This window comes from Leptonychotes weddellii, chromosome 6 (assembly GCF_054177405.1).
Source record: "Leptonychotes weddellii isolate Sample4059 chromosome 6, ASM5417740v2, whole genome shotgun sequence".
NCBI lineage: Eukaryota > Metazoa > Chordata > Mammalia > Carnivora > Phocidae > Leptonychotes > Leptonychotes weddellii.
This window is the reverse complement of record NC_138374.1, coordinates 69,767,229-69,782,608: the sequence shown is the minus strand read 5'-3', so window position 1 is coordinate 69,782,608 and position 15,380 is coordinate 69,767,229. Positions and strand designations below refer to the sequence as shown.

Sequence of the window (15,380 nt, the reverse complement as noted above, 5' to 3'; positions counted from 1 at the left end):
ACACATCTGCCATCCCTAAGAGATGGGGAAGGGCAGCATAGATGTAACTGTTTTGGTTTTCTATTAAAAATCAAGACAGAGCGCCTGGGCGGCTCAGTGGGTTAAGCGTCTGCCTTCAGCTCAGGTCAGGATCCCAGGGTCCTGGGATCGAGCCCCGCATCGGGCTCCCTGCTCAGAGGGGAGTCTGCTTCTCCCTCTGTGCTCTCCCTCCTTCCCCCTCTCTCTCTCTCAAATTAAAAAAAAAAAAATCTTAAAAAAAACCCATCAGGGCAAAATTCAAACTCCATTCAATCAGAAAAGGTTAAAGATTTTAATCTTGTAATTTGCTAGCCATCTAGTTCTGACTCCACAATCCAGTGTCAGGTGAGTCCACACAGAAACAATAAAGGCCATTTCCAGCTCTGTGTCCTTGTCACACACCTCCTCAAATGTGTACAAAGCTCCTGTAAGACTTTGGAGTCGGCCCTGGAAATATGGAATGGTAGAAGATGTGCTCCCTACCTTGAAGGAGCTTCCAACCTAATTATGAAGATGGACAGACACAGAAGAAGCACAGCAAGGTTGCTAAGTCTGTGGGTTCAGAAAATGGCCAGATGGGCCCAAAAGTCCAACGTGGACCTCTTTCCACTTGAAATTTCATTTTATCTTTTATTTTGTTCACTGCTTCCAATCTAGGATGGAAAGGGAAGAGCTCAGTTTTAGACACACGAAGAGTTTGAGGTGATAAGCAGAAATGGGCAAAAATTAAAAATGGTGCACTGAAAGTGTAAACATAGGTCCGAGGGCACTAAATAAGCAGTGGGGCATCAGGCATAACCAGGCTGAAGACACAGGGAAGGAGAAAACCCCAACATGAGTGTCTGGGGAACCAAAGAAGAGAAACGTTTCTCCAGGCAAGAAGAGGCCAAAGCTGACTATTGCAACCAACCACTCTACTGTGTTGTCTGCACTGGCCTGTAGAGCCCAGGGACGGGGGCCATGCCTGTCCTGCTCACCACTATTCCTAGGGCCTGGCTCAGTCCACACCACGATGTAAGCACTCATAAATTTTTATTTAATTAAGGAAGATCGTTGAGATCCAGACTTAAGCTCAAAGCCTCCATTCAAAGACTGTGGAAGATAATGGCCTCTTTTCAAGCAACTTGCTTCCTGATCAGTATCTAAAGTCAGGGGTAGCTGGGGGGCAATGATGAGTAAGAGTGGAGTAGTTCAATTCCAAATCCGTATGGATTTATCTGAAGTGGAAATTTTTAAAGAGAGAGCTACTTTTCGGAGACTCCAAATAGAAAAATCTGTCTCACTCACTCCTCAAGAGTGCTGAGAAAGTTCTAAGTTTGGAAAGGTCTCAATGGGCGGAAGCCAGTCAGGGAAGGCTCCGGGTTCTTAATTTTGCTTTATAGGAAAAGTGGGAGTTGGATTCTCAAAGTGGAGGAAGAAGGTCCTTCCAGAGGGACGGTTTGGATGACAGGGTGGGGACAGGGTGTGGGGAGGCAGACTGTGAGGAAGTCCGCCTAAGCAAAGGGCAAAATGATATACCATCAAAGTGGGAGTGGGGTCAGTTGGCAGAGGGAAAAATTAGGAACCAGACTAGATGGTTCCAGAGTGTCCCAGTGACACTGGAATGTGCAGTATTCTAGGTTGTGCTTTGCAAAGTTTTCAGACTGGCTCTCTGTTAAAAGAAAGAAAGAAAAAAAAGCATGCAGCCAACTGTCTCGATCACTAAGAAGGTGGCGATACCAAGATATTGTGCAAAGAACACAGGCTTTAGAGACAGAGCAGTTACCTGTGCATGTGAATAAGAAAAGTAATTCTCTCGTAGGTGTGGATATCAGAATTAAATGCGATCCTACACGTAACAGGGTTTGGAAAAGTGAATGCTCAGTTAGCACGTGCCGGCTCAGGAAGAAGGTGGCCCCTTGTCAGATGCAAGAAGCAATTTACTGTCTCAGTTCAGACACCAGCTCTGCAACTTACTCGCCGAGTGACTAGATCCTTTGCGGCTTGGGACCTCAATCACCGCACCTCTGCAGCGGGTACAAGGAGACCTACCTGCCAGGATTTGTGTGAGAATTAAATGAAGGCATATTTATAAAGCCCTTAGAAGAGTACCTGGCTCATTTTAAGTGCTCTAAACGTGTTAGATATTATTACAAAGTGATCAAAACCTGCATGTACATTAATATCTTTTTTTTTTTTTTTAAAGATTTTATTTATTTGACAGAGAGAGAGGGAACACAAGCGGGGGGAGAGGGAGAAGCAGGCCTCCCGCCGAGCCGGGAGCCCGATGCGGGGCTCGATCCCAGGACCCCGGGATCATGACCTGGGCCGAAGGCAGACGCCCAACGACTGAGCCACCCAGGCGCCCCTACATTAATATCTTTTAACATAAAAGACAATGGACTTTTAGATGAGAGATTCTATCGAGCTTAATTTTTTTGGTTTTTTTTGAGATTTTATTTATTTATTTGACAGAGAGAGCACAAACGGCGGCGGCGGGGGGGGGTTGGGAAGGAGAAGCAGGCTCCCCTGATGCAGGGCTCCATCCCAGGACCCTGGGATCATGACCTGAGCTGAAGGCAGACGCTTAACTGATTCTCTTCTTTTCTTTTCTTTCTCTCTCTCTCTCTTTTCTTTTTTTTTGAGAAGAGTAAAGATATAAAAGGCAGAGTCTGTGGCACAAACAAGATACACATCCCCACAACAGAAGTAAAGAAGGCAGAGATTCACGGAGGGGGGAGTTTATGGACATTTATGGTCACATTATTCTGATTGGCTGAGGGAATCAGCAGGCTTCTGGTCAGTTTTCTTACTGTTCACAGAAATAAAAGCTCAGCCTGTTTGAAAATGAACTAGGTTTGCTTTTGTTTTTCTTGATAGGAAGAACTTATTTATATAGTCAAGGCAGACACGTTTCTGCTAAGTAAAAGTTTGGCCTGAGTAGTATAATATTAAGGTAAATGAAAACTGGATAGAAATACATTTATTAATTTATTATGACATCATTTAGTTTGAGATTTTCCTAAATGCCCCACCTAATACCATAAAAGAGGTACTCGAATAATAATACAACTGGCCAAAATGGTAAAAGTAGACTCAGCTTGTTTTTATCTGTAGATCAAACAACTGGATCTATGGGTGGTTTCTCTGAGCTGGCTGGTCCCTCGCCAACTCAAGTACCCCTTGAGATGGTGTTACTGACGTCAACATGGGAGCTTGTGAGAAATACAGGATTTCACACTCCTCTTCAGACCTACTGAATCAGAACCTGAATTTTTTAAAAAGATCTTTTATTTATTTATTTGAGAGAGAGAGAGAGCAAGCATGAGGGGCAGGGGAGGGGCAGAGGGTGAAGCAGACACCCCGCTGAGCAGGGAGCCTGATCATGACCTGAGCCGAAGGCAGAGGCTTATGGGACTGAGCCACCCAGGCGCCCCCAGAATCTGAATTTTTATACCACGGCCCCGTGAGTCACATTCATATTAAGATTTGGAAAGCTTTGAATCAGAGGGTGGAGTTTTATGGCCACACAATCTTAGTTGAGTCTTTATTTCAGTATAATTTGCACAAGCAAGTGCTGTGGTTTTTAGAAGGGAAAATAGATATAAACACAGCAAAATTTCTTACTTGATTGATTTATTCAGCACAATAAAGAGTTCCCTTAGCTCACAAAATTAGGGTCTTAGTAAATAAAGCCTGAAATTTAAGCAAATAAAATGATAAATGTGTGACATTTATCTACAGGAAACCATGTGTTCAAGAGAACAGCAAAACAGGTTTGACACTTCCTCAGGGAATTTATGTCTCAATCATAAGGGCACTGATGTAACTTTTTTGAAGAGGAAGTGGATTCAGCAGGGACTTCAAGAGATTTTTCTTGGGCACCTAGTAACCAGGTGACTCTGGGCAAGTTGTTACAAGTTGCTCGTGTGAACTGGGATGGTCACAGGACCTAGTTCATGGGGTAGCTGGGAGGTTTGGATAGTTAACAGGTATGCAAAGAACACGCCAAGGTCCCCAGCACTATGTGACTATCAAATGTTACTGCTGGTGATACCTCATTTTTGTTTCATTTCACAATTCCTATCTCCCTAAACAATTCCTCCTAACCTCCCCTTTTCAGGGTTTAAGTAAAAATAAATTCGAAGAAAAATTTTAAAGAATTTTGATAAACCCCTTGGATGGCTTGGAGTTTCCAAGGAGATTTCAAAGCCGGGGGTGGGGCGGGTTGGGGAATACCTGCCTCCTATCGTTCTTCCAGGGGAAAGCTGCTGTAAACATCTGTCTCCCGCAGTGTGCTATGATCAGGGAGTCAGGCTGACTCATGGTCTTTGTTGCCTGGATAAAAAAAAAAGTCTCAAGAACACAGGTTCGCAAAGGAGGAGGTTTGGGATGATAAAAACGCCTCTTCCAACCTCTCGTTGAAGGAGGGTTACTATCAGTCGTGTTTCATGGAGCTGGTCCATCTCTGTCTCTAAGTAGTGCTCTTTGGATAATGATGTTGAGCAAACACTTGTCAAACTCCAGGAAGCTGTAACGTCAGGGAGAAATTTCTAACCATTGGAAAGTGTTCTAAAATGGAATGAGCCACCTCGGGAGGCAGTGAGAGCCAGCGCTGCTGGAAGGATTCAAGCCAAGCCTGGGGCTCCAGAGCAGGGGCTGGGTTCAAATGGGAAGCACCAGTCTGGAGTCCCATTGGGTTCTCCCGCCCGAGATTCTGTGACTGCCGGTCTGAGGCTGGGAATGGGTCAGAACACCTACGAAGGACCTCAAACCTAGATTCTTGACACTAGCCCCAGATGAGATTCTGCATTGAAGTTTCAATATACCCCACAGTTTTTGCCAACCCGCTTTGATATTTGTGTTGATTTTCACTTGGCTTTGCACTAGCAGAACTTCTAAAGGCAGATAGGGCCCAAGTTCTCTGAGCCAGACCTCTCTTGATATGTGTACATAAATCTCTGGGGTCCTCTGTCCCCTTGATCCATGCTTCTGTTCGGCCCCTTCACTCTTTTATAAGAAATCCAATCCGACCAAGCATATTGTGATTGTCCACAAAGAGAGGATCCTTCAAACAGGGCTGGATATAGAGTCTTTCTTTGGAGAAAAAAAAAACCTGATTGGACAAGTCTTTTCCTAAGTCATTCCTCCTGACCCCACATTGATTTCACCTCCCTGACTGCTACCTTGACCCATCTCTCCCCTCCAGAGGTCCTCACCCTCTCTGTCAATCTCCCAGTATCTTCTCATGTAAGGCTAGCCCCTCCGAACCAGCAGACTCCTACCACAGGACGGTCATGAGAGTTTCCAGAGAACCATCCTTCCTAGAAGGCACTGTGTATATGGGGGGAGGGGGTGCTCAGAAATTTAAAAACAATTTTAAATCCTATATCCATGCCTCTCTTCCTTTTGGGGGGGCGTTTCTCCTTATCATTTTGAACTATCTTATAATAATCATTTGGGCACCTCACAAAGCAGATTATTAAGATATTTGTTCTTTTCTTCATCGATACCCATTTGGTGGAACTGAACCAGTAGATGACCCAGAGAACACAAACTGGGTGTGCAGCTTGCATTTAGCTTCTCCTGAAAACTTTGGGCCTGTCTGAACGGTCACATGATGTATAGGGAGAGAGAGAGAGAGAGAAGCATCTCTGTATCTTCAGACCAGATCTGATCAGGAAACAAAAGGACTGATACTGGTAACCGTGGGCAGGGCCCACACACCTTGTCACCTACAAATGTATTGGTGACCCACAGAGTCTGGAGTGGACCATTTGCAAATTGCAAAAATAAAAATGAAATTACAAAACGCAAGACCAGTTCCCAGGCAAATCATCAATACTCAAAAGGTTTATGTTAAATTGAGGCCGAGAGAGGTTAAATTACTAGGCAAAGCTTCTCCCAGTTAGGATTTAAATCCATGGGCCTATTCTTGTCACTATTCTGCATTCGTTGACTAAGACCGCCTTGTGCAGAAAACCATCTACTTCTCCCTTTTGTGCAAGTGATGTGCACTTTCGACTGGCCTCCAGCCCTTCCCCCCCGCCCCCCCACAAAGCTCTCTCCCCCAACACCCCACTCGCTCTCCTTCTGGCTCTGCAGGACTCACTTTCCCCTTTCCCCACCCACTGTCTCCCTTAAGCTGATTCAGCCGTTCTAACAGGGAGAGGTGGGTGCCTGGTAGAGGGTCCCCCCCCATTCTCCCCCCCCACAATGACTGCCCCTCCCCCCACACCGTGTGACACCTCCTCGGGCTCCTACGCCTCGCCTCCCTTCCAGTCTCCCAGGCAGGGCCTGAGGCCCAGACTGCGGGTCTTTTCCCAGCAGTCACCCGAGGGCAAGCAGGAAGATCAAGGCAGGCAGAAGGCACTTCTGCTCCCTCAGTCAACTTCTCCAGAAGTCCCTTGGCCTTACCACGGGCTGGTTTGGGAAACGATTTCTAGTGGCACACAGGCAAATATTTTATCTCAATAGTTGTCAACTTCTTTTTATGGATACCCTCTATCTGTGGTAAGGAATGCGGATTTTCCATTTACGGTAATATTACAATATAATGTTTTGGGGTCCCTATTTTGCCATGGGCTAGTTCTGGACAGCAGGAGGCGATCAGGCTTCTCAAGTGTGCTTGCAGGGTGCCCCATGCAGAAACAGCAGGAGAGGACTGTCCCCACCGTGTCACAAACCCAAGCCTACGGAGGAGCTATTTCTCCAACCCCTTGTTGGCCACATGGTCCCTGCATCGCGGCTAGTACTCTCTAAATGTTCTTTAATCCAGTCCTCAGGTTCTTGCTCAAGAGATAGGCTAGGATGCCACGGTTCTCAGTGGGAGAACTTGGGAGCTTGAACAACACGTTTCCCACCTCTGTGGTCAAGCTTTCCGACTCTGTCCCCCCAGGCTCCAAGCACGTTGCCTTGAGCTGCACTTTCAGGCCCCTGAACACATTCCTACAGGAAGTAGTGAGGGACAGGCCCTGCAAGCCATTTAACTTGTCTTTCTTTCCATCTGAACTTTGACCCCAAATTAGCAACCTGCACACTTCATGTAGGAAGGGCGATGGGAAAGTATTAACTGGTATTCATTGAGCATGCCAGGAGCTGTGTATCTGTTATTTCTTGAACCCTGTAAGACCTAATATGTTCTCAGGGAGATGAAAATGTCTATGTGATCCGGTTCACAGATTACCTCTCTCCTCCCTCGCGCAAGAACCAAAATATATTTCCATTAATTGAGAGAAACAGCAGTTTTGTCACTTGACTGATGTGGTATTTGGGGCCCTCTACTGGTCAAAGTGCTTTGGTGGCATGGAATGTCTAGATCTTGAGCCATCTCCAAAGGCTGCTTTAGGCCATTATCCTGATTTGCAGCTGAAAATGTAACAGTTAATTTGTAACAACTAATTTGGGTGCCAGAGGACTTCTTGTGATCATAAGCTCTGATGATACGTCATTCAGGATCCTTTTAGTTGCAAGAATCTGGCTTAAGCAAACATCGAGAATGTACGGAGTTGGATAACTGGGTGCTCCAAAATCAATCCAGGATTCAGGCGACCCAACCAGGCTCCGCCTCTCAGTGTGGTTTCTGCTTGGCAGGAGTTGATTCTGCCTTCAGCCCTGGCAGGTCCACAAGCTCTCTTCACGACCACATCAGTTCCTTCCGTCACATATTCCCATTTCAAATCCAGTGGAGAGGAAAAAGGGTTTGTGTCCTCCTGTTTTCAGCAAAGGTCACAGGGTTCATGCCAACAGAATGTGATGGGCTGGTTGCCTCAACCAAATGGAGTTCCCTTCCTCCTCCCACCTCCCACCTACATACACACACACAGGCCCAAGGATGGTTAATTTTATGTGTCAACCTGGGGAGGCTACAGGACCCAACTATTTGGTACCATTCTAGATGTTTCTGGAAAGGTATTTTTAGATCCCATGAACACTTAAATCCGTAGACTGTGAGTAAAGCTGCGCTCTCCATAACATGGGTGGGCCTCATCCAATCAGTTGAAGGCCTTCCCCTGAGAAAGAGAGAGAATTCGGCCAGCAGACTGCCTTTCCATTCAAACCGCCCTTCTTCCCTGGGGCCCCAGCCTGCCAGTTTACCTTGCAGACTTTGGATTTGCCAGGCTTTATAATCACATAAACCTGTTCCTTAAAATACATCTCTCTCTCTCACTAGATAGATAGCTATCTCCTATTGCTTCTGTTGTTCTTGAGAACTCTAATACAGTCACCCACATCAAATAGTTGAAAAGAAGAAAGAGCGGCAATTTTTCTAAAGGCAACTTGGAAGTGCTATTACTAGGAAGAAGGAGAAAACACGTAGATAAAGAATCAGGGATGCTCACTACAGTTGGGAATTATTACAACTGGCTTATTGCTATTTAGTAAGAGCAATTTGGTTGACAACAATTTTTAAAACATCAAGCCCATGGGGAGAAAGAATAAAAGTCGTTTTGGTGGTGAAGAGGTATTGAAGGTTTTCTTTCCCCCCAGGTTTTTATATTGTCAGATATGTGTTTAAGTGTTATTCAGCATGAGCTGTTGAGTAGCAAGGCTATCTTTAGAGGAGAAGAAATAAGCTTTAACCTATATGGTATGGTTTGAGTGAAACCAGGATGATTGTCCAAAATATCTCCCACATCTGGTAGAGGGCCTGAAATTCTATTATTAAAATTGTATTTCTTTGCCCCTGAAGGCTTGGAGGCCCTTAGGAATGTGTTGTTAAAATAAAAATAACCTTTAGAAATGTCCAAACGGTTTTCCCTAGAACACCAGCATTCGTGAGGTGTTCATCCAGCAGGTGTTGTTGAAAGGATCCCCTAAAGAAGACAAACAAGCAACAGTCTGTATCAAAACCCCCTCTAGGCAATACATATTAGCATAGTAAAGGCTCTGAGAAGTCTTGGTTAAGAGACCTGTTTAAATTTTTAAAATCTAGAATATGCTAAAATCATTTGGCCATGAAACACACATCTCCCCACAAAGCACCTATTACTATCTCATTGAAGCTGAGGGTAATTGCTGGGGCAGGGGTTGAGGGTGGGGTGGATAGAAAGAGCAAGGCCCAGGACCAAAAATACCTAAGTTTAATTCCTGGCTCTGCTATTGATTAACTAACCAACTTTGCCAATGTTGCGTAAACTTTTTTGGCCGCAGTTCTTTATCTGTAAAGTTAGTTTAATAAGCACCCACCTCCCTGGACTAAAATGATCAATATTAAGTAAGGGAGAACCATATATGAAAGTTGCTGGCTCATAATTCACACTCGGGAGATGTTGATTTTGTCAATTGTCCTCTCTCTCTCTCTTTCTCTCTCCTTTCCTCCCTCCCTCTTTCTTCTTATGGTATTTTTTTTATTTCAATGAACTTTTTATTTAAGAATGTTTTTGCTAAGAGTCCCCTATATGCCACCTCCCACCCCCATTCACTTCTTTTATGTCTATTCTGTGTCAGAACAGTGGCAGGAAGGGGCCTGGCCCACCAGGGTCTGCGCAGGACTCACCAACAATAAACTGCAAGGTGAGGCAGAAACAAGCAAATCCACCCCTACAAGTCTAGGCCTTAAGTTCAGTGCAAACCCTAAGGTGAGTGAAGGCCCCCAAGAGGGTGACTTACCCCAGGCTTTGGGAGCCTGAAAAAATCTTCCAAAAGAAGCTAGAGAGGAGTGAGCGGGCCAAAGGGAAGAGGCATGGAGTGTTCCTGATGGGATGAACCCAACTGGAAGGAAGAAGGAAGAGAGGCAGCTGATGGAGGCTCAGAACTTGACCAAGGTTGTAAAGAAATACTGAGTACTTCACTCCTGCCCCAGCCTGGGAACTGCTTTCAGAATCACACTTCAGCGGTGTCATTACACAAACTTCCCTTCTGTAGAATTCTTGCAAAACCATCTGAACAGACAGGTCTATTTTTCCAAAACAATAGTGGCTTTGAGCTGCGTTAACCCAAGTACTAAAGAATTACAACTTTTTAAAAAACGAAAATTGGCCAGGAAATAATGAGTAACAAAGGCGGTGGGGGGAGTCATCATGAACATTTAATGCGGCTGGAGCTGCGTGATGGGCCCTAACTCGCTAGCTTTGTCCTCCTCTTGAGTGATACAGCTGAAGGGATCCCCCTTCTCCAGAATCCCCAGAACGCCGTATCTGGACCTTTCCTTGGATGACTGTCACTTGGTACAGGAGTCCGGGGCTCTCGGGGAGCCTCCAGGGGCAGCCACGACTCGCGAGCTGAGCGGGGCCGGGTCTTCCCCGCACGTTCCCAGCGAGCGGCCCAGACTCGGGCGCGCAGAAGGACGCGGGGGGCGCCCCGCAGCTTCCCAGGGTGCGCGCCACCACAGTGTCCGAAGGACAGCGAGCCCGCTCCCGGGGTCCTCACCTGAACCCCGCCCGCCAGCCGCCCGCGGAAACGCCTCCGCACGGGGAATGCCAGTTTGTGCAACAAAGCCTGACCGCCGCCCCCACCCCCCCATCCCCGACCTCGCGCCGGGCTGCGCCGTCCGAGGGCGCCCCTTCCGCTCCCCCAACCCCGCCTTCCCTGGCGCTCCCCGGCCGGGCTTCCCCCTGCGTCCCGTCCCCGGGGCCCACCGGCGGAGCCCCCGCAGGTACTCGGAGACTTCCGGGGAGAGGGGAGAGTGGCCGGGGCGGGCCGGGCGGGGGAGCTGACTCCCAGGCCCGCGGGGCTCGGGGAGGGGCCACGCGGCTGGCACTCCTCCCGGGGCTGGTGGCCGGTCGCGCTCGCAGGCGCAGAGGCGCTGGCCCTCCGGCGGGGCGCTCCGCAGCCATGTGGGGGACCTGGGCCATCCCGTGTCTGGTGAGTCGGCTCCTGCCCGGCGCCGGCGGGCGGGTGGCGGGCCGGCCGCGGGCTGCTGGGGCTCTCCCTGCCCGCGGGGTGTGGGAGCCGCTCCCTCCCGGCGCCCCTCCCCGGGGACGGCTGTGCGGGGCGCGGGCCGGGGTGGGAGAGGAGGGGGGCTTCGCGGGCAGCGCTGCGTGTCCCGCCGCACGTCGGCGCCGGGGCGGGTGCGTGTGCGCGCCCGGGAGTTGGGGGGCGGGGGTGTTGAGGACGGAGCCCCGGGGGGACCTCCGGCCGCTCCCTAGCGCACATGTTCCACTCGCTCTCACATCTGGGGAAGAAAGCGGCCCCCGGGCAGTGGGGAAAGTTGAGGCTTCAGACCAAACCGTTTCTTTCTCGAAAAAGTTATCTTGGGGCTGAATGCGCCTCTGGAGGCTTGTTTACCTTCTTATCACCACTCAGAAAAAGAAACTGTTCTTGTTTCCCTTCCGGGAATACTTCTCCTTAAGACTGTAAGTCGCTGCCTCAGGTTTGTCTCGTCTTGTCTTGCCTTCTCTTCTCGCCCTTCCTTTTCTTCTTGCCGTCTTCCTCGCTCGCACCCCTGCGGTGGCTTCTGTTCCCAGGACGCGGGGGAATGCGGGCCTCGCGGCTCGGGCGGTGCTACCTGCTCCCGGCGCGCACGCCCCCGCGCACCTGCACTTGGCCGGGAAGCCTGGGCCGCAGCCCCCCGTGGGGAGAGTCCCTAGCGCACAACTGTCAGCTTGGTGGCCAATCCAAGAGACTCGGTTCATTTGAGTGCCGAAGCCCCCGAGAGTCCGTGGATTTTCATTTTATGGGGACCGACCCCAAGTTCCGAGCAGCGTGATGGGACCATGTATCAAGGCCACCTCAGGCAAATGTCACAGCAGCCGCGGGGTGAGGGAGATGCCTTCTTCATCTCCATTTTACAGTTGGCGAAATGGAGGCCAGAAAGCTCAAGTCCTTCAGCTGAGATCACACAGCTAGTGTTAAGCGGCAGAGCTGGGACTTGACTTAGACCTATTTGCAAAGTCCAGGCAAGTTTGTTGATGGCACCTGGCTTCCAGACTACACGAAAAGTTGAAAGGAAAGAGGTAGTGGTGTCAGGAACCGACTTATGACGGGGAGGGGAGAAAAAAAAATCTCACTGACTCTTTTGGAAGTAATGTGCAATAATCTGGGTTCCTTTAGAAACTCTAAGAGAAATTTAAGATTCACAGTCGAACTATTTGTATAACTCAGACCACGCTCTTTTCGTCCTATCCTTACCATTGCATTATTACAGTGTTGGTTGCTTTGAAAAATCTCTCTTAGTTCTTGGGACTGAAGTACTAGTCAGTGTAGGAAAATTATCAAAGCCCAGAGGGAGTTACACTTGTTTAACTTAGCATCTTTGCCAGAGACGCATATTTAAAGCACCAAGGACACTTTGTTTTTTCTGAAAGAATGCACGCACACACACACACACACGTGTGTATATGTTATTATTTGTATATACTTATTATTATAATAGCTGTAATAAGTTAAATATTTGTTTATTATGTTTACATATAATATATGGCCTAGGAGATTAATAAATTTAAGGTTTATTAAACAAAATTTATAAATGCAGACAAAATTCTTTCTTCTGAAAACAAATCTGACATAACCCTATCACTTAGATAATCACTGTCTACATTTTGTAAGGTATATTCCATTTTGCCCCTTTAACATGACTCTTAAATTTAGTTACACAGAATCCTGCCTTGCACCCACCACTTGCCCGATACCACACCTGTATTCTTAAAGAAGTTTCCACGACGTCTGTCGTGTCATCTGGTGTGTCTCCCACAAATACTTGCTTGTGTGCCTTTGTACTTAGCAGTGCTTACTTAGTAGTAGCAAGAATAATCAAATGGGGGCGGGAGTGCTAATTACAGGGAACACAGATGCAGGTTTTGTTTGACCACTTGAGTGGGCTGCAAGTAGATGGGGGGGCACCTCATTCTCTTGTCCTCCTTGTTGCTCTCGTGCCCTTGTCTTTGTTGTCGCCTGTTGTCTCTTACCTCTGTGCTTCTCTTCTTTCTACCCCCTTGGCCTTCCTTTTTCTCTCTAGTTTCTAGCTGTTGGGTCTATGATACCTACAAGAAACGTTTGAAATCCTCAAACAACTCACAAATGTCTAAAGGAGACTTTGAAAAAGAGTCAGACCTAATATAGAAATTTGTGTGAGAAGTAGCTGTGAGCAATGCTTCCTTCCTTCTTTTCTTTCTTTTTTCTTTCTTTCTTTCTTTCTTTCTTTCTTTCTTTCTTTCTTTCTTTCTTTCTTTCAGCTCATGGCTCAGATAGGTTTTTATTTATACTGTTGAGGTCTATGGTCAGGCAGTTACTACAAACTCAATTTCTTCTACATTTCTTAAAGCAGTTGTCTTCAATTTATGGTCAAGGGAAAGGAGAGGGAGTTTGAAAAGAAACCAGTGTATTTTATAACGAGTCCTATGGAAGATTTTCAGTGGACAAATAAAGAATGGTTGTTTAATTTCTAATTTAATCATTTTCCTTAAACCGGCCTCAGAAACATGAAATGGGTTTTTTTAATGGGTTTTACTTCTATCACAAAGGACTTGAAAAGTTTTTAAACTGAAACAAAATTATGAAATGTAATTTAAAACAAGAACAACCTGGAGGGAAGAACACCAATTTGTAAGTGATGGCAAGATGGGGAGGCAGAAATGAAATTGACGCGCGGAGCCCAGCAGGGCCACAGGGAGATGAAGAGACTCTCCTCGTGTCCATCTCTGATGTATGGTTACCACCCCTAGTGGTAAATGAGAGTTTAATTTAGAAAAAGAGGTTTTATTTCTCGCCCTAAGTTTAGAGGGGGAAAGGTGAAATAGTGAGAGGCAAAGGGGACCCAGGATTTGGAAGTAAGTCTCTCTGGGATGCTAGGCAAGTAATTTACTTCTAAATAGCTCTTACAGTGGACCTGTCAGTATCTCAAAGGAATCTCTCCGAAGGCTTCCAGAATGCTAAAGGGAAATCAGATGACTATAAAACAAACGGCAGTTGGAGAAAATAGCCAACATTTAAGAGATGTTTAAAAACCTGAATAAGGAAATCCCCCACTTGAAAACCCCTAGTGAGCAAAGTGCCTTTTGGTAAATTATCTTGGGTCCCAAAAGTCCCTAAATGAGCACATGTTTTGTAATAGGTACTGAAGACTATTGCCTTATGATGAAAAATAATAAAAGGGCACACAGAAAAAGTGGATCCAGAAATAAAAAGCAAGTCGAAACCAAATTTAGGACAGTGAATCTCTTTCTTCTCTTTAAATAGATATGAAGAGAGAAATTGACCAGATGATGTGAAATAAAAAGTAATTCTTGAAAAAATAAAGTCACTCCTTATTTTATCACCTAAAACAAGCATTTTGTATTTTACTTATGGCCTCTTAGTTTTGTCTACACCGGTACATAGTTGCATGTTTGTTCAGTGCTGTTTATAGTCTGCTTTCTGTCATTTCTCGGGGACACAATTTTTATTTTATAATTTTTATTGGATGCATTTACAGAGAGGGCATTTATTTAATGAACTTGAATTTCTAGAATTCTTATCATTTATTATTTTATTTATTCCTTTTTTAAATAATCTATTATTTTAAAGAAACCCATTTCTAATTGTATTGGAATCTGTCTATATATATCTTATTACCCAAAAAAAAATTATTTGTAGACCATTGTCAGTATCTTAGTGCATAGTCTTGTATTCTTTTTGCTATCTATGTGGATCTGTTCACAAAAGTGGGAAAACAGCATTTAACTACCTAGAAAGTCCTTTTCATTTTCTGGAAGACCCTTGCTTTAAAAAGAGAAATGAAGCGCCTTTAGCTTCTTAAGTAAGTCTCTTGAATTCAGTCTTAAGGAGGAACAAATAATTCAATCTACTTGCCAACCTCTATTTTCTTTGAAGTGAAATGAAAGTAGTAAAGCTCTAATTAGAAAGAAACTGATCATTGTAGGTTTGGTAGCTCCACCTTCGCCAGAAGGAAATGAGCTAGTTCTCCCCTTTGATCTCTTCTCTCTATTCTTGTTTTGGAATGGACTTTTGTGCAACCAGGCCCCTCCCATCTTGGGCATTTAGAAACAGCAGTCTATGTTGGGCGAGTGGCCCAAGTTCCACTAAGTGAGAGGATGATAGTGAATTTACTGTGGATTTAGGCATTTTGAGCAAGTTCAGCCTAATAAATTAGCAAATCTGACTGCAGCTCACTGGGCAGATATCCTCAGCCCAGTGAGGCAGGCAAGCCTACTGTAGGTTTGGTTAAGCTGCAAACTGGGATAAACTTGCAAAATTAGAATAAACTTGGCCACGGAGTCATTAATGACAGACTGTCCTTTGGTCAAGTCATGAAAGATTCTAGATTTACTCACTTCTGTGTTCCGGGAGGCCATAAAAATATAAGATGTGAGAAACATCGATACTTTTTGATTTCAGAGGCCAGAGATCTTGGGAGAGAGAGAGAGAGCACGTAGGTTATGCTCTTGCCCCTTGCTGATGACTGAGCTTTGGTTTTTAGCCATCCTCACAAGAGAATCCTTGGT

At 46.0% G+C, this 15,380-nt stretch overlaps 2 protein-coding genes across 4 annotated transcripts in view; one reads left to right on the top strand and one right to left on the bottom strand.

Annotated features, from left to right (window-relative positions):
- Positions 1 to 10,310, bottom strand: part of LOC145722238 (uncharacterized) — a 24,612-nt gene extending 14,302 nt beyond the window's left edge. For all 3 annotated transcript variants that reach the window (XR_014146357.1, XR_014146356.1, XR_014146358.1), the window contains exon 1: positions 9,610 to 10,310. The gene's annotated coding sequence lies outside the window, so the exon portion shown is untranslated. The remainder of the gene's footprint in view (positions 1 to 9,609) is intronic.
- A 325-nt stretch (positions 10,311 to 10,635) lies between these two features.
- The window catches only part of FAS (Fas cell surface death receptor), a 29,315-nt gene continuing 24,570 nt past the window's right edge, over positions 10,636 to 15,380 (top strand). Inside the window, exon 1 of the mRNA XM_081824342.1 lies at positions 10,636 to 10,803. Within this exon, the coding sequence (XP_081680468.1) occupies positions 10,774 to 10,803 (30 nt within the window). The 5' untranslated portion in view covers positions 10,636 to 10,773. The remainder of the gene's footprint in view (positions 10,804 to 15,380) is intronic.